This window comes from Uloborus diversus, chromosome 2, assembly GCF_026930045.1.
Source record: "Uloborus diversus isolate 005 chromosome 2, Udiv.v.3.1, whole genome shotgun sequence".
NCBI classification, from domain to species: domain Eukaryota; kingdom Metazoa; phylum Arthropoda; class Arachnida; order Araneae; family Uloboridae; genus Uloborus; species Uloborus diversus.
The window spans coordinates 11661671-11684719 of NC_072732.1; the positions used below are offsets into that span (position 1 = coordinate 11661671).

General features: G+C 31.1%; 1 protein-coding gene across 1 annotated transcript in view; it reads right to left on the reverse strand.

Moving 5' to 3' along the window:
- Positions 1-6256: 6256 nt before the first annotated feature.
- LOC129216863 (rho-associated protein kinase 2-like) overlaps positions 6257-23049 on the reverse strand; it is a 102817-nt gene continuing 86024 nt past the window's right edge. Inside the window, exons 28-32 of the mRNA XM_054851078.1 lie at positions 21814-21892; positions 19106-19189; positions 16867-17002; positions 15768-15981; positions 6257-6356 (exon numbers count right to left, since the gene is read on the reverse strand). Of these exons, the coding sequence (XP_054707053.1) occupies positions 6269-6356; positions 15768-15981; positions 16867-17002; positions 19106-19189; positions 21814-21892 (601 nt within the window). The 3' untranslated portion in view covers positions 6257-6268. The remainder of the gene's footprint in view (positions 6357-15767; positions 15982-16866; positions 17003-19105; positions 19190-21813; positions 21893-23049) is intronic.

The following is a 23049-nucleotide window of genomic DNA, read 5'->3' on the forward strand; positions in this document are numbered from 1 at the left end:
TGACGTTTCCAGCGGACAAATCAGTGCTTCAAACAATTAAATTTATAAATGTAAATTGGTGAAGTTAAACTTCAAAGAGGAAGAGAACAAAGGTTAGATTTTAAAATATATCGGCCGCCTTTATAATCTTAAAAGGAAAAGAACTATTTTTAAAAAAGTTACATAATATAAATATTATCTTTTGAAAATTCATCAATAAAAAGTGAACTGCATCCAGACATGCAATTCAGATATATCGAGTTTTATGACATCAAGATTATTGAACATTTATGGGCATAATCAGTTTAACTCCGAGCCACATAACACAATACAGGAAAATCAAACTTTTTGAAAAGCCACCCAGAGCAGCAAATTTCTTTAGAAAATAAAAAATGCATCCAAGAACATACTTCTGAACATTATGCAGTAAAGTAAAACTAAATGGTGAAGATAAAAGAGGAAAATACATTTTTAATATTTCTAAAAACAGTGCAATTAACCAAGTGTCAGAGCAGGAAGGACAGAACTCTTAAACACAGTTTAACTTCTCTACTACATCTACCATGAAATTTTCAAGTTCATTGCTATAAAAGTGCTTAAAAAGTTGAGCACTGATTTAAAAAAAAAAAAAGCAAAATCAATAAAAATAAACAATAAAAAGAAAAGATTTAACTCCTCCTCCCTATTGCTATGCTTCAGGACAATAGGTTCTTCTACAAGCAATAACACACTTTATGCATCAAAAGCTCAAATTAAGCTTGAAACTGTGAACTGATTGTAATTTCGCCACAAGAGCTGAATGATTGGATTGATCCTTTGCAATTATCACAACAAAATTGAAAATATAAAACAGCCTATTCATTTTTGCATTATTTGCACTTTTAGACAAGACAAAACAGGAAGCAAATACATTTTTACATTGCCTAAAAACACAATAATAATTAAAATAAATGTGTCATACATTTATAGAAATTAAACATTCATTATTGCAACAATTTCAGTATAAAAATAAATTAAGGGCTAAAAAATTAAGTTGAAAATATATGAAAATTAAGAGAGAATAAGTACTGTGTTTAAGTTGAAGGTGACAATGCAATGAGACAATTGGTTCCTAACTAATAATGACACCACTGGACGGTTGACCCAGCAAGCGGGGCTACTGCCCCCGGGCCTCCACAACAAAGGGTCCCCCACAATGAAATTTTTACAAAAAATTCTAACTTTCACGGGTCAAAAAATCGAAAATATCGATATATACATATATATCAAAATATTCGGATATATATCAAAGTATCCGATATTTTCGAAAGTATGATGATCTTTTTGAACCTTGATTAGGGGCCTCCACACTTCCAAATCTGGCCCTGCCAGCAACAACTAACATTTTACTCTTGATACACTATGAAATTAAAACATGGACAACAAACCTGTCGATAAATTGGCTGAATGCAGTCATTATACGCAAGTAGCAATGAAATTCAAAAGTGAAATATAAAAACTCTCTCTCTAGTATCATTCTCATAATTATTCAAAAGCTTAATTTAAAACAAATCATACAAACTGAAACAATATTCTAAACTTTGCTTTAGTGTAAAAATTTACTTAAGCATCAAAAAAAAAAAAAAAAAAATATATATATATATTATATATATATATATATATATATATAATAGATACATTTTTAAAGGCTCAAATGTATAAATTTGAAAGCATTAACTTATATATGTATGAAAAAAATACTTATTTTACCAAATCGAATTTGTTAATTCGTCAATTATTTTGACTGAAACAAGTTGATGTAAAATCTATAGCTCTCTATAGATATAGATTTTACATCAACTTGTTTTCTATTTTAATACATCAACTCTTTTCTATTTTACAGCATAATGCCACCCCACCTAACATGTTTCATAGGGGGGGAACTAAAGACAACATTTTACTATTGAAATAAATACACAAAATTCAAACATAAGTTAGAAAATATTTTCATGAAAAAAATGTGATAGTGAAAAATATAAAAATGAAAAACTAACTCTTAAAAATTACTAAATTAACTAGTATTTTTATTTTGTCCTCGATCATAAATATCAGCTAGCATTATAACTAAAACATCATTTTGGCACCTAAAAAGGTGCACGTACTGTAAGACCAACTGCCTTGATCCCTTTCAAAAAAGTATGAAAATAATTTATCTAAGCTTTCTGAAAATATTTAGTGAAAAGACAGAGGCATCTAGAAATAAATGTTAAAATACTTAATTCTCAAACATTATTTTGAAAAGAAAAAAAAAAGGAAATCCGTGATTATATGTATATAATGCATTCCTCAAATAATATATTAATAATTACATTCATATAATGCATTCCTCCACAGCATTCTGACAAAACATTATACCAGTCGAACCTCGTTACATCAAACATGCTTAAAACGAATTATTGCTCAGATGAACTACATTTACAATCCCTGTCCCATTGCTTGTTCTTCATTGTTTTTTGTAATTGATTTTAAAGGTCCTTTTGAACTTCTCTGAAGAGGTTTGACTGCACTGATATTTGTCACAAGTATTTCAATTTGTTTAGGAATGAGAGTGTCAAAGAGATGATGAGCAACCCCCATGAAGCAAAAGAATTTTTTTTTTTTTTTTTTTTTTTGGTTTCCAGTAAAAAGGCACTTACAGAGAACTGAATCCCTGAGATCAATTGAAGTTTAAAAGTTAAACCCAAAATGAACTATTAACATCAAGGGATGTTGAAAAACTTAGTGAATATTTAATTTGATGAAGACATACATGTATGTAGAGGTAAAAGGTACTAATGACCATTTTTTCAAAATCAGGATCAAAGGAAAAGATTACTCTTTTTATACATTAGTCAGTGGTTTTGAGCACTAAATTCAATTCAGAGGCTTAAAGAACAAAGTTTGATCCCCAATAGTAAACAATATAGAGAATGGGAAAAGGCAGTATCATGTGCGACAGAATAACATTTTTAATGAATATCAGAAGCTTAAGTGATTACAGTGAAAATATTTGCATTAAAACTGAAATTTTTTGCTCTGCATTTTATCGTTAATCATTAAAATATGGAGAGAAAAAAAATCTTTTTGCTATATTTTTCAATTTTTGCACTATTTTTTTTTTTTTTTTTTTTTTGCTTTCTCATCGAATGATTTTTTTCAACAACCAAGCTATTGAACTCCTTAGTACAAAATGAAATTTTTGTGAATTACGAATAAATTTATTCTTTTAACTGATGGTACATTTAAGATACAGAAGAAAGAATATGAATAATCAGAATACAGAATATGAATAATTTTTTGAACATAGTGTTGAAATAATTACAGTTAATGTGTTGTGACGGAACGACTGTGATAAGAATTTTTGAAGTCCATTCATTGAAATAAGTGATCCCATTGTAAATGAAACAAAAAAAAAATATTACACTTGGGTCAGATAAAATTACTGAAACAAATATTTGTAAAATCATTCGAATAAAATTAGTTAAAATTGTAAAAGTTACCATTTTCATGAAATTGCGCAAAACAGCACTTTCTTGCACATTCTACATGCTGGTTTTGAGATAAAAGACCTCCTGGAAACTTTAGTTTTAGTGATATAGTGCCCTTTACCTCTCAGTTACACAGGAGGCAGTGAGAAGCAAAGGGATGTAAGTGGCAAAATTAAAAATTTGGAAAAAACCAGTACAAGCGGCCATTGAACCTCTCCTCTGTCTTGGGGCAAGAGATGGCACTAGTAGCCCTGGTAGGAGCTGCTGTACAGCATGATTTAGAAAAAAAAAAATCAATGAAAGCCTACCTAGGACGTTATCTTTAAGGGGACCGTGGACCTTCCAAATAGCTCAAATCGGTCAAAAATATGATGTTTTTATTCCGTGAAAGTAACAATCATAGACTAATAATAAGAGTAGACCGAGCTATGGCAACCCTTTTGCTGCTCATAAACCAAACCATGTGACTGGTGGATATCCTAGCAACAGCGGGCGTTGATCGTAGCAGACGATCAACGCCAGCGCGAAATAAAATAAATAGAATTGATGGAAGCCGGAAGAATGATCTTTTATGGAGTCCGATTTGTAAATTTGTTATTCTAAGTTGTAAATATTTTGTTAATATAGTCAGTTTTTCGTTTAGATAGCATTGTGCATTTTCTTTAGTCAATTTCAATAACTCTCTAAGCAATAAAAGATGCAAGCGACCAAGAGGAATCAGCAAACGGTAAGATTTTTACCTACAGTTTCAATTTAAGATACCGATTAGTACATTTTTGCATTAACGCAAAACGTTTACGCCATTTCGTTCACGCCAACGCTGACAGCTCCAAATGAAATAAAAGTTACCGAAAACTGATCAAAAACTATTACTAATGTCAAAATAATGCATAACTAAAAGAAAAACAGTTCAATCTCTGCACCTGGAAGTTTTTTTTAATGAAAACACATTGTCGTAAAATACATGTCGAGTGCCAAACTGTAGATAATGCTGCCATCTAGCAACCATGCTGCCAAAGTCTTCGCCAATCCCTTCCACTAGTCACATGATACATCTATGAACCAATTTTCTTCATCAGCAAGAATGAGAAAGCTCGGTCTACTCTTATTATTAGTCTATGGTAACAATATATGAAGTGTGCTGAATCGTATGAAAAAAACCTCTTGTTGATCTGATGTTTTATCGCGAAGTTATATGCGTTTAAAAAAAAGTAAACAGAGCGTGTTTTCGATTAAAATGGCTGTAAAACATGTAAACAAAGTCCAAAAACTAAGTAAAACTCAGTGTCAAACATGTAAACTAAGTTTCAATAAATTCTTACATTGGTATTAATGTCAAGTATTTAGTCATCGTGAGAATATCTTTCGGGAGGTATTAAAATACGAAGATCATGAAATGTAGGTGAAATTAGTTCATTTATCTCGGACTGGAAAATTCGATGCGACACAGATTGAAAAAAGCTCTCCGTGCGACTTAATTTCTGTTCGATATGCTTTACATTTCAGAATATGATACTTTGGTAGTAGTTTGATAAAACTGGGTATGCATTAAGGTTTAAGAGAATTTTATGTTGCTTAAAAATATTAAAGTTTTGATTTTTATGTAATATTTGCAACAAAAACGTGCTTTACGCGAAAAAAAATACTGTGCAGTTAATAATGGACCAATCCTTAAATGGATACCCAAAGTTCTTGGCAATGTTCTGTTCTTTGATAAAATGCAAATTGTTTGAGAAAAGAGCAAAAATTGAGTCGCATGGAGCATTTTAAAATTTTTATTTTAAATTTAAAAATTTTAACTAACTTTTTATTTTGCTGCATTTTTTTTGCTTGATGTTTTGCATGCTAATAAACTTACTTTTACGCCCAGTTTCATATTTCAAAATTAATAAACAAAAGAAAAAGCTTTCAAGGTCCACGGTCCCCTTAAGCGCATTTTACTCAAAACTTGAAAATGTCCACTTACATCCCTTTGCTCCTCACTGTTACTTTACTTTTTGACTGCATTAACACAAATGTAACATAATGTACGGATTTTTATTTCTCTTTGAAGCCACTGATTTATGATTTGTGCTGAACAAACAGGTAAAACACACTGAAAATTCAAATTCAACTAAACAAAAATGTCAAATTAAAGGGAAAAAAATCTTTGAAAATTTAATACAAGGGATGAATAAATAAAATTTAGTAGCTGCCTGTGTATACTGAATGGAAGAGCTTGTGAAAGACTTTATAAGTTAAAAATAAAGCAATTATGAATGAAGGCATAAATGAGGCATTCAGTTTTTTTTAAAACATGTTTTCAAACACATTAGGAAGTACCAGTATATATATTTAAAAAAAAATTGAAATGAAAGAATAAAAGAATATTTTTACTGTTTGGACAAAACAAAAAGCAAATTTTGATTTTAAAAAGTAACTTTTCACTACATCAACTAATTTCCAAATTATTCACACCTTATATGGCAAATCAGGCTTCATAGGTTTATACAAATTTATACACTTACATTCTGATTAATAAAAAAAGATCAAAGACATAAATACAGCAAAGTATTTTTTTTTTAAATATAAAGCTCATCATAAAAAACCGTTACGCTTTCTCTTCTCAGATTAGAAAATAGTTCAGATCTAGATCAATCGGTAAACATAATTTTTCTTTGTATTTGTATGAAAATATGACGTATCAATATTTCAACATGAATAAAATATTTCATCACAAATATAATATTTAAAAACTCTTAACATTATAAATACATCATTTACAAGCACACATTTTTGAAGGCTTATTTCCTCATGGCACTCGAGAGGACATTAGATGGCAGTGTTGCAGACTTCTGTGGCTGATATTTAGTTGTTGAGCGCATGGATGCCCTATTAAAAGTCAAAACAATGAATGTAAACATTTAATTTCAAATTACCTAACAATTACCAGATATATCTGCCATTCTTTTTCAGAGTGTGACATTTACAAATTTTAACATCGGACATGATAACTGATACAGAGGAAGTTGAAACTAACCAAGGAGTTAGACAGGCTGTGGTTTATCTACAGGGTTCATACTCACTTTGGATAAAAAAATTCCATGACTTTTCTAAGACTTTTTCATGACTTAATAAAAATTTTCATGACCTTGTTACACAAAGAGATTAGTACTATTTAATGTCAAACTTGCCAATTATTTCTATGTATTGCCTGACTAAAGTCTTTATTTTCTAAAGCCTTCAACAAATTAAAATAAACTCTTATAAATTTAATGCTTTTTATGAATGGTTGAAATAAACTCGGATGCAATTGAATTACTTTTTGAGGGGGTGTGGTAAAATCAAAAACATGCAACTCCACTACTATGCAATATGACAAACAAGAAGTGCTGAAAATAATGGTGAATTCAAAATTAGTGAATGTCCCAGCAGTAAAATCTCATTAAAAAAAAGGTGGGTGGCTGTTACAGAAGCGGATGCAATAGGATTCCTAAACTCAGATTTGTTTTTGGGATCGTTAAATTTTCGAGTATTGATAGCTTTTACCAGTGTGGAAAACACAACGAACTAGCAATACTATTAAATACCTCAAGATTTCTAATCCTTTTTTTAGCTACTGTTACTTTATTACTGTCCAAGACATTTTCCCATAACTTTAAATTAATTTCCATGACTTTTGATGAAAATATCAATTTTCCATGACTTTCCAGGATTTTCATGACCCGTACGAACCCTGTATCTAGCACCGTGGATTGGGTAAATACCCAGGCCTAGGGTAAATACCCAAAATCTGGGTATTTTGGAAAAAAATAAAAGGTGAAAAAATTATAAACTTTTATCTAAATACGAAATAAAATGCGTAAAATTGAAACATAAACATGTGTTATACATAGTTTATACTATTTTTTACTGAAAGGTATGATGAAATTATTGAAAAATAAACTGTGAACCAATTAACCTTTACTTGCAACCATAAAAAAAAATGTAACTGGTCCAATTATCCAAGAAGATTTTGAATTCAATGATGCAAAGGAGATACAGCGGTCGCCGATTATAAGAATTACATGTTTTAAACATTTTTTGATTCAGTAAAGTGGTTGATTGAATAAAGCAGCTAATTCAATAAAGCTAGATTTTGTTCTGTTTTTGACCACTTCATTCGATACATAAGTGGTTGATTCAATAAGCAGTTTTCTTTTTGCTCGTTTGCGATATATTTCCTTGTGTCGGCTTTAAGTCGGCATACATGACTGCCATTTATTTGCTTTTAATAACTACTTTTCAGTTATCATACTTTTGGCTCTGTTTGCACTTAACATTTACTTAAGAAATTAATTTCTGCTAATGCTTAATAATCTACTTATATTGGCAATATTTGCATTATAACAAGGTTCTACTGAAGATACATAGTCGTGAGATTTTACATCAGGGATAAAGAGAAGAGGGAGGGGGTTTACTCTATTTGGATTATCACTGTACATACAGACACAGAATGTCAAAGTTAAATAAAATATAATTAAAAAAAAAATACTTAAGTATGCCCACTAGTCGCATATCCGTCCTTGTACACATAAATAACATCACTATTGTTATAAGTTTCAAAGCTAGAAATATTTGAAGAATGTTTAACGCAGTACATTTAACTGGATTAACTTATTTTTTTAAAATAATTATAAACTAAATTTGACACAAAACTTTCAATAGAATACATTGCATACAAATATACATTTCTGTTATGATTTATTAGGAGGTACAATTTTGAATTTAAAAGACAATATCTTTCAAAAAAAAAAATAATTTTAAAAGAAAATTTGCAACATAAATTGTTTCAGCTGGAAGCGGCCGAATCACAGCTCATGATTCGGCCAGGCCGAAGCTTCTGTGGAATGGCTCAAGCTGCTGCCTAGTTGAAGCTTTGTTCCACTTTAGTATATGGGTCATTCTCCAGAAAATGTAACTTTTGAACGCAAATATTTTTCAATTTTGAAACCTTTTGTTTCTTTTTTTTTTTCATTCTTACATGAAAGTGTTACCTACTAGAAGTAACCATAAACAATGGCCCAGATAAGTTCCAATTATTTTACTCATAAATAAAAAAAATTAAAAAATGCCTTGTTCACGGAAATAAAAAAGAAAAAACTTTTAATGTTTAAAAATCGAGGCCAAATTTAATATCAAAGTAGTAATTTTGTTAATTGTGCAAAAAATGAGCTATTTTAATGATTAGTGGGACTCTAATATTAAGCTCTCCTAATTAAAATACAGCTAAATTAGTAATTGTCCTTTTAGTTCAAATGTGTGTTTACAATAAAATTTAGTAAATTTGAGAATATACTGGCAATTTATATTTTGGTAGAGTGCCTAAGATTGATGTATTTCCCCTCCGTCATTTATTTTCACCTCAGAAATAACGAGATTGATAAGATCCGTCATGGAGATGAGATTTACTGAGGTGAGGAATTTTCCATTAATATAGGCCTGATTGATACATTTTTCCAGGAAATATTTTTTTTCTTTGTTGCTACAATCTGCACATGTTAAGCACATGAAAACATGTTCACTTCTTTTTTTACATTAATTTACATTCCTGAAACTCAAGTTCACAGAAGTGAGAAGTCAGAATAACCACACTAAGTTTTTAAAACAAAAAACAAAAAAAAAAATGTATCTTCTTGTTCTTTGACAAAAATCTGACAACTGCAACTATGGCTGAAAATAAACAAGCAGGCTCCCTTGTATCATGGAAAATAAAATTTGATGTCATTATTGAGAATTTATTGTGTGACATGACTCCTAGTTCTACTAAAACGAACTAAAACACAATATTAAAAAATTGAATATACTTAAACCATTAGTATTTGAGTCACTTGTGAAAGGAATAATAAATAAATAAGAATATACTTTTAATTAAACAAGTTATAAAGCAACATAAGCAGTCACACAAGGTGCGTGACATGCCACAGAGGTGAGAATTCACATGTTGCGAAACAAAAATATATTTAAACTAGCAAAAATACCCGGCGTTGCCTGGGTCAGTAATAATTATTAGAAAAAATCGTTACTTGCTTTTGTTTTCTGTTTTAAGTGAAAGAATTTAAAACACATCTTTTTGACGTGATTAAAAATCGAGTTTCTTCCTTACCCATAAAACTAAAATAGCAATAAGTATAAAGAACAAAATAGTATTGATTTTGAAACGAAAGCACTATATTTAAGCATATACAAATTTCCAAAACATGAAATTAATCTTCTCATGTTTAAAAAGATTAATCAGTTGATACTCTTTTTTTAACATGGAGTCTAAAACCTTCTCTGTATGGCTAATGAAGTACGAAGTGATTAAAAAAAAGTAGCTGCGCTCGTAATCCCCTTATTCTTGCTTTAGTTATTTCGGGAAATTTCAATCATTGTGGGCTCTTGGTGCGATTTTACCGAATTTGCGAAAGTCGTTTTGGGGTACCTTCGATGATGCTCCCCCATTCTTTCCTTACTTTGTAAAACGTTATGATATTAATTTTCGTTACAGAGATATCGTCGCCAGATGCTGAGATATTTTTGGTCACCATAAAATGGCGCTAAACAGTTTCATCCGAAATGTTACCAAAATAAGTAATAAAATTTGGTGATTGTTTGAAATTGTGCAAAAAGGAAAATTAATAGAAGTTTTTGTGCTGTTTATGGATTTGCCTAATTTAGTTGCTGGATTAATTAACACAGTAAAAAAAGTCTTTTGAAAATTCTTTGATTGGCGATATTTTGTTTACATGGTGAAAGCTGAGAAACATTATGACGTAGTCTTCGGCTTCAAAAACAGCAACGTTGAAAAAAACTGCCAAATGCATCAGCTACGGAAATCTTTCTGCAAAAATTTTGGCGATCTGGTGGTTGATTGGATAATGAGTAAGTGTTCAATCAGCATAAATAACAATAAAAACCATTAATTACATTAAAGTTCCGTTTAAGTGGAAAATGATCAGCCAAATCATGTATTATTTGCCAATCTTGTGCAAAAATCTTACTTCAAGATTTGACTTGAGAAAAGCCTTGAACAATCACGAAAAGCAAAGAAAGTCAACAATACAACAATTGTCGCTATCGACAGGGAGTTGAGATGATACACTAAATACTGTATTGAGTTTAGGAAAGCCTTCGAACATGGATCTAAAAAGCTCATAACTCGTTTTTTATTCTACTTAGAAATTTCAAACAGGTGCCATCTTCAGCAGAAAAATCAGAGTTTTCGATGGACATATAATGTAAATATGTGCAAGTATTTTTTCATTCCAATATTAGAGAATTTATTCAAAAATTGTGTTTTATTGCCCCCCTAAGGGGGTTTTGCCCCCCATAACGGGACGAAAACTACCCTATGTGTTATTCTGATGCATAAGCTATATTATTGTAAAGTTTCATCAAAATCTGTTCAGTAGTTTTTGCGTGAAAGAGTAACAAACATCCATACATCCATACAGACAAACTTTCGCATATATAATATTAGTAAGATAAAAAATACACTGATCAACAAGGTTTCTGTTCCTCATTAAGTAAGTGGTGACATTTATGTTTTAGGGGGTGCTGAAAAAAAAATGACAATAAAAATATTCCATCACCCACAGATTTTTGAAAAATCCAAAATCTTTAAGATCTAAATTTAATGACATTTATTCAATACATGCACAATATTTTTGTCCTCTGCCATTTTATAAGCAATTACAAAGCTTAAAACTAGTATAAAACACAAAAAATACATATTGTTTAAAAAGTTGTGGAAGAACGGGAGAGATTTTTGATGAAAAAAATAATGATACTTGTAAAAAAATTTCCTAAATTTTATACTTTATGTAGCTGTAATTGCTTTAAGTGCGGATGCTTTATTATTGGCACTAACACAAACGTAAATAAGATATAATATTCTAATAAGATTCCAACAGTAATCCCAAGCATATTAGGAGTAAACTGTCTGTGATATCTCACTTAAATTGCAGAAATATCCTGGCGGAAGCACTTCCTATGCTCGTCGCTCACAGCTCCCATTCTTTCAGGGGGAAAAAAATTCAGTAACATTGAACATCCTAAGTTTTTTGTAACTTATTAACCTGTCTTAAATTAATTTTTCATAATTAGGACTTTTATTATTTCAAAGAACTGAGGCACAACATTTTTAGAATCAATCCATGCAGTTATTCTTAAATCACTTAAATCTAGCTATAAAATTTTGGTTCTTCATAAGCATTTTTATCTGCAGTTCAATGAAAATACCCTTCTCAATCTCTACATAGTATAAAATGAAGTTCCCAAAAAGCGTCTGTGTGTTTGAACTCGCAAAACTCGAGAACAACCCGGCCGATTACGCTGAAATTTTCACAATTTGTTCCTTTAAGTCCTGAAAAGGTTTGCAGACCAGTTCGAATAAAATTTGATGAATAGTTGTTTTTTAATTCTAATTTTCTCATAAATTCTCAAATATGGGAGTAAAAAATTACTTGCACATATTAATATTACATATCCTTAGAAAGGGTAGAATTTTCTGCGTTCTACGCAATTTGTTTCAATGCTCTAACTTTATTATGGCGGGAGTTATTTGCGTTTTTAGCTCGAAATTTTTTAGGCTTAGCTGAAATTTAGGCACTTTTTTCTTCATTAAATAAATCAATAAAAAGTGAAAGAATTGTCCCACAGCTTTCTTTTTGACGCCATTGGAAAAAGCGACCTTTTTTTTTACTCCAGATCTAACTCGACCTATGGTCGAAAAAAAAAGCTTTTATCTGGATAGGAAAAAAGTTACTAGGTTTTTAAGTCAAAAAGTTAAAAGTTTTTAAATCAATTTTAAGAAATATTGATTCCATTCAAATTGTGAACCATTTTCTTTCCCATTTTAATTCAAATACAAAAGTGACGACCAGCAACAGGCTCTGGGCACAGCTAGACTGGTCCTAGTCAATTTACAATCCCCAGTGAAGATCAAAGGCCCTCTTAAAACTATCTACTCCCTTGCTCATGACCACCTCTTCCGGTAAACTGTTCCAAGGTTCCACTACTCTGCTAAAATAATAATTTTTCCTAACCTCCATGTTAGCCTGAGATTTAAATAGCTTAAAACAATGACCCCTTGTCCTGTTTTCAGTGCTAAACTTCAGCCCCGTAACATCTTTCATTTTAATAAATTTAAACAACTGAATCATGTCCCCTCGGTCTCTTCTTTGCTCAAGACTGTACATTTTTAGCCTTCTAAGCCTGGAATCATAGTCTAAGTGAGAAAGTCCATTTATTAGCCTTGTAGCCCGCCTTTGAGCCCTTTCCAATACATTAATGTCTTTCTTAAGATAAGGAGACCAAAACTGAACAGCATACTCCAAATGGGGTCTTACCAAACTTCTATATAAGGGCAGAAGAACTTCTTTAGATTTGTTTGAAATAGATCTATTGATAAACCCAAGCATCTTATTGGCTTTGTTGCTAGCAATGCTGCACTGTTGGCTAAACTTTAAATCCTGACTTATTAAGACCCCCAGATCAGTAAAAACCTTCCTTAAACTTATTTTATTTTGTTTCCATGGTTACGCATTTAAAATCCATATTTCTAGATTTAATTTCTTAAAAGTATTTTAATATCTGTCGTCATTGTTTGGAAGGGAAATCATGATGCTTTTTTTTTAAATTTATTTTTTATGCCCGATTGTTGGATATACGTCACTTGATACAATTTTTATTTTCAAGGTAGACCGGGCAACGCAGCTAGTTTTTGCATAAATGAGAGATAGGAACTGTTCCTACAAATATTGAAATCCACACCCTTTTTATCCATTAATTTAACAAAATTCTTCATCAATCCCAACTTTATGTGTAAAGGTGGGGGAATATTTTTTTTAATCGATTAGAGGAACGCTTTGCATACATATTTTTTTCACCTGCAATATAGTGTTTGCACTCTGATCGTTTCTTTTTTGATATAATGTTCATGTATTGCCCCGCTGTTCCAACCTGCTGCGACAACTTCAACTATCGTGATCTTGCGTGAAACCGAAATGATACAGAGCCTAGCCCCATCTGCTCAAGTTCCCGTACATAAAACTTATCAAAGTGAATTTGGTTTCTACTCTCTTGTTACATGTTCTATCATTGTAATGAGTAAAAACATATGTGTCTACGGATCAAATGCATCTAAAAGAAACATATAGTAAACTTTTAACTACTATAGGATAGCAAATATAATTCAAAACTTAAAAATGAAATGTCTGAAAATTGGAGGGTGATAAACTTTTTGCAAACATATTCTTTTTCACCACCTTGTAATCTGTAAGAAACACCCAAAGTACATTGAGGAACAGAAAATTTGTTAAAATTGGTTTTTCAGTGTTATTATTAAAAAACATTGTTAAATGAATTGTTCCTTAAAATCATTACTGTAAAACGCGTGTGACAGAAAAGTTACACTTTTTGAAGAATAACCCATATCGAGTTTTACACTTTTTTGGCAAAACGAAAAAAATGTTTTAGGCACAAGCACTAACTGTTAGAATTTCGAATTTCTCACAATGTTTTGGTAGAATAACAAGTGACTATTGGCATAAGTTTAGTAATTTTTCGTCAATTTTACCAGTCCTAAACAGCCAATTGTATTTTGGATATATTCCTTTTCGGTGTAAAACAGTGGATATAATCATTTTTGCAAAAAAAACATGCATTTTCTTCAGAGATAAACTTGATTACATTGAAACAAAATGTTCAACAAACTTTAATATTTTATTTTCTAACTCTACTTTATTCCTTTTTACTTACTTTACTCCTTTCATTGAACATTTCAAAAAAAAAGGACCTTCGATCCAATGAAGTATAAACAATAAAACCACCATAGGGATTCGAGTAACAATGATGTACATATGGGTATTAATAGATCCCAATTTTTATCAAAATTTAAAAGAAATATTAATTATTTAATATTAACTTAGTAATCACAATTTGAGGTTGCTCTTGCCTAACTGATAACAGACTTGCACAAGGGGCAAGGTGCTGCAATCTCTTAATATGGACGGTTATCATGCTTGATTGGAAATGCTCAGCCAGTGCTTCGCTCCACTATTTTATTTGTGAACTACCTTCGAGTTAGAAGTGGCAAATTCAAATTTGGATATGCGCCCTTTTGATATGAAAGTGAATGAGTGGGTACCGGTAACTAAGGGATAAGTTCCACTTTGCTGTAAAAGATGTGGCAAGAAATAAGGGGATGGATATACACCGTTTAGGTGGTTAAGTCAATGTTTACGAATTTTTTAACAGTAGATATAAATCACTTCGAGATGAAAGAAATTCATGGATCAATAGGGCTTATATTAGAGATTCTTAATTTTTTTTTTTCAAAAAGCGGATACAGTAAAACCTGTAAAGTTGACCACCCTTGTAAGTTGACCACCTGCCAATGTTGACTGCTTTTGTCAGGAACGGAATTAGTCCTATCTCATATAATGAAGGAAAACCTCTGTAACTTGACCACCTCTCTATCTTGACCACTAATGTACACCAAATTTGGCTCGGAGTATTGTAAAAAACCCTTTGTAAGTTGACCACTTAGTTTATTTTTTTAAACTTAAATAAGCAAATTATTTTATTTTATTATTATTACTTTTTTATAGCTTTCCAAGAATAATTTTAATGCTTTGATGCCTTACCAGCAATTTACCAACTAAATAAAGCAGCAGCATAAAGCTTATGCTACTCTTTATTCTCCAAACTTGTTTTTTTTTTGTTGTTCTATTTAAGATAGTCTTTTGTACTTAAGAAATACGACATATTCATTTTCAACTATCTTTATGAACTAGGAGAGTCCAGCTTGTTGCTCTTTGTGTTATAAATTTTTCATAAAATGGCTTCAAAAAGGATGTTAGTTGAACTTGAGATTGATAAAAGTTATGAAATATTAAAATTAATTGAAAAGAGGGAAATCCAGAGAAAATTAGCCGACACAAATGGAATTTCTAAAACGACAGAGTCTAATGTAGTAAAAAAACGCGAGGAAAAAATAACAAAAATATTTGATTAACATTTTTAATTATTGTTTCAAAGTAACATTAAGCAATAAAAGTGAGTTGAACAGAAAATAGCAAGTGTGAATTAATCAAAGAATGATTACACAGTACAAGAAACGACAAAAAAAAAAAAAATCATTACAACCCTTCATAAGCTGACTACCTGTCTAAGTTGACTACTGAAGTACTGCACCGCAAGTGGTCAACTTACACAGGTTTCACTGTATAATTCATTTTGAAAATAAACTCCTCATATATACATTATGTACGATCTTACCTAGGAGATGATCCACCTCTACCTTCTTGTTGTGCAGCATAACCACATTTTTCAATTTTCTTTCTGAGCCTTGCAACCCATATCTGTTGTTCTTCAACTGAATTGGCCAAGAGTAACAGCTCTCTTGCCGAATTACGATCATAATTGACTTTGCACGGAGCGATCAAATCTTCTTTCTTTTCTAGGTGATCTTTGTGAATTTTTACCCTGCATCCTAAAAAAAAAAAAAAAAACTTACAATGTAGCCCAAAATGCAAGGGGGGGGGGGAGGATACTAAAATAGAGAAAACAAAGCTGATATATTTTTTTAGAATTCACTTTGGCTAATTTAAGTTTTTACTTTTAATTTTAACATTAATTGAAATGTCTATAAAAATTTATATAACTATATTGCATTATTGATCCCAACTATGAATAAATTTGACCATTAAAACAAATTGACTATACGTCTCTATGGGACGTAAATCATATCTTAAGTATTGTATAATAGCTGGAATGGTGCAGGATTTGATTACGTGTCTGAATTTTTTTTTTTAAAATTGGTATATCAGGTCATTGTGTTTTAAGATTTTTTTAAACTGTGAAATTATGCTTAATTCGAAGTTATTTTTTAAAAATAATACCCCTTATAAGGAGCAAAAAGTTATGAAAATAATGGTTGAATATCAATGATCTTAAAGCACTAACTGCAAATTAGTACATGCATGTAAGTTGATATTATTACGTTTGCACGAATACCTTAAAAAAAAAAAAATCCGGCAACTAAAAATGGAGAACAAAAATTGAAGCGAAATGTAAAATTAGGAAAAGTATAAAGGGCCAGAATACGAAAAAAAGAAAAAAATAAGAAATACATTTTAACTTCTAGCCAGAATCTGAGTACAAATAGTGAAAGTCTCATTAAAAATGAAAGAGTTGGGAGGCATGAAACTTTTTTTAAAATCACAGTTGGCTCAAACAAATAAACAAATTATACATTCTTCTGAGATAATCAGTCTTAAAAAACATATTCCTAGGGATAACAGGGGCTTTATTTACAGTCGCACATCAGTTGCGTGCACGTCTCATCTTAGATATTTTACAAAGCTATTTCACTTACTTCTGCATTCCAGAGCTGGTGGAGGCCTAAACATGTGCCACATCGGCCTTGGGCAAGCTTCACATGTTGAGGGCATGTGGAAGTTAATTGAGACAAAATCGTGACCCTTGTGCTCAAATACTCCTGGCTGCATCAGCTAAAAAGAGATAAATACATTTGCAACCTTTTAAGGCAAAAATGAGACACTATTATGCTATTTATTTATATTTTGGATGAAAAATACGCTGTAGTTTGCATCTGAGCCAACCAAACAATTTCCAAAATAAAAAATTGCGAGAAGGAAATACAGAAACAGAGGCAAAACAAAACTTCAATAATTTTAATTGATTCTGGTATCTATGTTTAACAGACTCCATATCACACAGGAAATAGTTAAAAGTTAATATGAATAAAACAGTGGCATTAAATACAAATACAAAAGTGACGACCAGCAACAGACTCTGGGCCCAGCTAGACTGGTCCTAGTCAATTTACAATCCCCAGTGAAGATCAATGGCCCTCTTAAAACTATCTACTCCCTTGCTCATTACCACCTCTTCCGGTAAGCTGTTCCAAGGTTCCACTACCCTGCTATAATAATAATTTTTCCCAATATCCATGTTAGCCTGAGATTTAAATAGCTTAAAACAATGACCCCTTGTCCTGTTTTCAGTGCTAAACTTCAGCCCCGTAACATCTTTCATTTTAATAAATTTAAACAACTGATTCATGTCCCCTCGGTCTATTCTTTGCTCAAGACTACATTTTTAGTCTTCTAAGCCTGGAATCATAGTCTAAATGAGAAAGTCCATTTATTAGTCTTGTAGACCGCCTTTGAACTCTTTCCAAATACATTAATATATTTCTTAAGATAAGGAGACCAAAACTGAACAACATAATCCAAATGAGGTCTTACCAAACTTCTATATAAGGGCAGAAGAACTTCTTTAGATTTGTTTGAAATAGATCTATTGATAAACCCAAGCATCTTATTGGCCTTGTTACTAGCAATGCTGCACTGTTGACTAAACTTGAAATCCTGACTTATCAGATCAGTAACTTTGTCTGCCCGACTAATGACTGAACTTTGCCTCTCACATAAACATTTTTATGGTTATAAACACTGCTGTAATAAATATTATATTGCAGCAGTTAAAAGTTTTAGTAAACAGCATTATACTAAAGCATAGAGTAATAAATTTGGATTTGGTAATTATCATAATTTAGTAATTACACCTACAAAGTCATCAGCTAACTTCTTGTACAAGCGTTTGTGTCTTATATTTTATTTAAGTAATGAAACACAATTGAAGAACCATTCATACTTTTATCTTTTATATGATTTTTATCATTTATACCTTTCTTAAATTGGTCACTGACTGCAGAGTCCAATACCATATTTACCTATAACACGTTTTTTTTATTTATATGCTTTTTTCATGCAGTCCTTTCAAAAAAAGTATCAATAATGCTTACAGGATTTATAAGAAATATAGCATGGCTTTGATCCCTGCCCTCCTCAAAATAACATTTACATTTCCAATGAACCTATAAAACATTGCATTCAAACGAATTTGGCAATGAGCAATATATTATTCAGCAAAATTTTGTTGCCCAAAAAGTTTTTACAAAAACTCTGCATACAATAAAAAGACAATGGTCTTTACCCAAAGTACCAGAAGAAGAAAAAAAAAGCTTCAAGAAATTATGCTTTCTACTCACTAACAATGACATTTCCATCTTATGGATCAAAATCAACACATACTTTGATTATCCTAAACTTAACAAAACTTTAACACAAATCAGAATGAGAATTTAAGAACAAATTCAGAACAGACTTCTAAAAGTCAGGGCAATCCTCATGAAGTCAGGTATCCGGGTTTTTAAATTATGAACACGCTTATTTGGTCATTCCCATATCCATCGCATCATTCACATGTTCCAAGATACACTAAACACAAATAGTTAACTTTGCTAATGTCTTGTTTTAATTATATAACCTTCAAGCACTTTTGAAGAGGGAAAAAAAAATCATACTTCTCAAATAAAACTATCTTTTGAAACATATACACTGCAAACATTTTAGTATTTCACACATACTTCTACATACAGAAAAAACTTTTACTTTTTATTAACAGCCTAATATTTAGCACTTTCACCGTAACTTTATTTAACTTTTCAAACATTAATTCAGAACATTCAAACACAGTGACACAACCTCTGTGTGTAAAAAATAGAGCTTTTGAATCCGTTTACTTACATCTTTAGTAAGTGTGTGAGGAAGCTGCAAATCCGAGTGAGAATCGCCCGGTTTCCGGCTCTCCCCCTCACCCGCATAAAGAAGCTACAACGAAAAAGTATATTTCATTAACTATGACATAAAAATATCAAAAGGAATAGGAATTAAAGGAAAAGGAATGTGCAAACTACAGCACCAATTTTATCAACTTCAATATTACAGTAAAATCTCATATACAATCCCTGTTTATCAATACCAAATTACTAGCAGGGTTTAAGCTGGGTTCAAAAGTTCTTTAGCATAAAAGCTAAAATTGATGGAAAAATGTTAGCAAAATGCTAAAATGTTACACATTCTCATATATTTATATATGCCTCAGTGTGTTTCATCTCCAGTTGAAAATAAAATTCATATTTCATTTGTGACATCCTTGAAGAAATAAGTACAACAGCTATTTTTTTAAAACATAAAATAAAAAAAGAAAACATGATTGGTGTTTAGAACGTTGCAGTTCCCTCCTCCTAATAAAGCAGTTTTTGGGGGGGATATAATGCTGGATAAGACTAATAGTTATTGAACTTAATTGTAGTTTAAACATCTCAGCTAAGATTTTAAAAAGATTAAGTTGATTATCGCCATGCACGCTTCCTCTCTAGGATCATACATTTCTTCTTTATTTAAAAAACTTATTTATTTTGTATTTGAGCAAAAAAGCGAAAATGCATTGCTTTATTTTCGCAGTTCAGATAGTGTTTTCGCATTATGCGAAAAATGCGACCGTAGCGGAAACCCTGATTACTAGAGATTAAAAAAAATGTATTTGCTTAAATAATTATCTTAAACTATGACAACAAGAACAGAACTATAAATAAGCAAATATTCGGTTCTCATTTTGATCAAACGTTCAACTCCTGCCTAGAATGTAAACTTAAGTATAATACTAATCTAACAGACAACATGGTATGCTTGGAAAGTCAGTCTGACACCACCACAGCTGAACTAAAAATGATAAAGTATTTTCAAGAAATGATACTATACAATTTTCTAACAAAGCATTGTTCTTGTTGTAATAAAAGATAAGTCTGCTTATTACCCATATTATTTAGATTGCTGTTGATCCTAGTTATTCTGGATCAACAAGGTTGTACGGTACTCATAAATTTCCTAAAAACTTCTACTTAAGGAGAATAAATAGTGTACAATTTCATTACATTTTCAATTTTATGGCATATAATGGGCAAAAGTTACGCAACCTCTTCCTACATGCCACAAGAATTTATTTGGGCAAACGGGCAAGGCATTGGATTTAAGTTCGAGTTACTGGATCACACTGTGCCAGCACAAAATTAGTGACACAGATGCAAACAATGAGCCACAACTAGCATCAGGTCTTACTTTACCTGATGATAAAAGGCAAATCTGGAAAAATTATTGAGCCACAAATGGCAGGAAGCAACAATTTCATCGGCAGCCTCTTTTTTTTTTTAAACAGTGGCCACTTTTTCTTTTTTATTCAAAGTGTCAAAAGAGTTTTTTTTTTAAATTTAATTGAAGTTAATTCTGTTAAATACATTAATCAATGCAAATAATAATTTGTAAAAAAAATAGTTCATAAGGGCTGCATCTGGAATTTAGTGGAAAATATTTTACTAAATACTTTATGTCTTTCGCATTAAATTTATTTTTTGAGGTAGCAATTGAGGGATGATTTTTAAATCCCAGATGTGCTGTAGGAAACAAACTATATTACATGAATTATGTGCAAGTACCATAATTTACTACTTTCTGGTAAAAAATGGAAATGAACTTGGAATGTAAGATTAATATAGTTTAAAATTTCTCCGGAACTATTGATCATTGCAAGATTTTTTTTATTTTTTTTTTTAAATATCAATTGATAGATAATTTTATTTCCCTATTATAGCTATTAAATTGGAAAAAAAAATCAGACAAGTACTTTTTTAAGCTGCATAAATTACAAAATATTAGACACTTTACCAGTAAAAAAATTCCATCTACCACCAGAAGATTAAGGTCGAACACCCACCTTAATTACCTTTATCTTTGGTAACGTCACAGCATTGCCAGATCGTTGACAGACTATGGCTATCTTAATTGAAACATGCATACCTTAAAGATTGGCAAACTTTCATTTTGACAGCAAGTACAAAGTTGTAGTCGAAAAAACTTTAGCTCATTATAACTAACCATTTTGAGACACATCCAACGTATTATATCTTATCTGAGGAAAAAAGCTGATATTCAAATGCAAATGAGTGTTTGTAAAACAGCAGTCGAAAACTTTGTACTATGGAATGAGTAGATACGACAACAACGTGCATAAAGTACAAATAAAGTAATAAAATAGAGTTAAAAACTCAGCAAACAGCTGTTTCGGGGCTGTCATATGCAAGCCCCTTCATCAGTGCATAAAAAAAGAAAGAAAAGTCCACACAATGTACGACCGAACGGCAAATGAACCTTCATTTGTCGTTAACTCTATTTTATTACTCTATTTGTACTTGATGCACGTTGTTGTGGTTTTTACTCAAATGAGTGCTTGTTTAAAAACGCATCAAATTTGTTAAACTTTTTTTCCAGCAGCAAAGGGATTTCTACTAAAAGAGCAGAAACCTGCACTTTTGTGGAAAAATAGCAGGTTTAGCTAGTAAAAGAAAACTACATTAACTCCCTAATATGACAAAAAAAAATGAGCTAGATATACTTACTTGCATAATTCGAGGAATATCTTTGGCATCAGCTCGTATCACATCTCCTTGTGTAACAGGCCTCACATGGAAAAGTTTGCTACAAATAAAAATATAGCATCAAAAGCTGAGAAGCATGGCATCATTTATTAATACGCAAAAAAGTTCCTTCTCCAGCATCACGAATGAAATGAAAATCTTTTTCTAAGTGAGATTATTTTACTAAGAGTGAAAATACTCCTTGAATTATTTTGCAGTCATAAATTCTATTTCAATACATCAATAAACACACAAAAGGCTAATGCAATAACCAAATACCCACTTCAATATTAGTACAGTAGAGAACCAATTATCCGGGAAGTTCAGGATCATCGCTGTCCCGGATATCTGAATTTCCCGGTTTTCTGGATTGCTAAAAAGTGCTATTGGCCGTTTGTTTATTACACTTAAATTACTATAATAAATAGTAATACATATTAAAATAAGAAGAAAACAGTTCAGAAACGTTTATTATTGAAAGTTATCCATAAGACTTGAGACCCTCACATTCATTTTGAAGATTGGAAAAAAACACACTTTTCCATGTTTTAAAACAAAAGAAAATGAAGGGAAGGGCAAGCAACAAGGTTTTGAACATAGATGTGCAATTTTTCTACTATATTGTATGGAAGAATTTGTTTTCTTTAACGCACTTTTTTTAAATAAATTTCTTGTAAAGGTTTGGTGTTTGCGATTGCGGTAGTTATTGATAACTATTGCTTTTGCATTAAGTTCATACCAATAGAAATTTGATTTATGAGTCTTGCGTTTAACTATTTCTAGATTCCAGCATCAACTATCCAAAAAAATCGCAAATCTGGTTTTCGGTGTTTCCCGTGCTTTTCCAACGTTACTTATGCTCCAAACGGCTTTCATTAGAGACTATTCAATAAAATATTGCAATAAAATGTGACAATATTTATTTCTTTAGTATTCAGTTGGAATAAAACACGAAAATTTCAGCCTTACGAGTGTACTTTTTTGATTCAAGAAAATATTTCGGAAATTTTGCCCTGCGTTAAGGATAACGCTCTGAAATTCGTTTTTGAAAACATTTTCCAGAATTATAGATGAGTAATATGGTTTTTATTAAGAAACCGCTCATATTCTTTTAGGTATTTCAAAAAAAAAAAAAAAAAAATGCTTAGTTTTTCAAAAAATGCCAAAAATGCGCATTTTTTAAAAATGGCGGAAAAAATCGGTAAAAGGTTGCCGGTT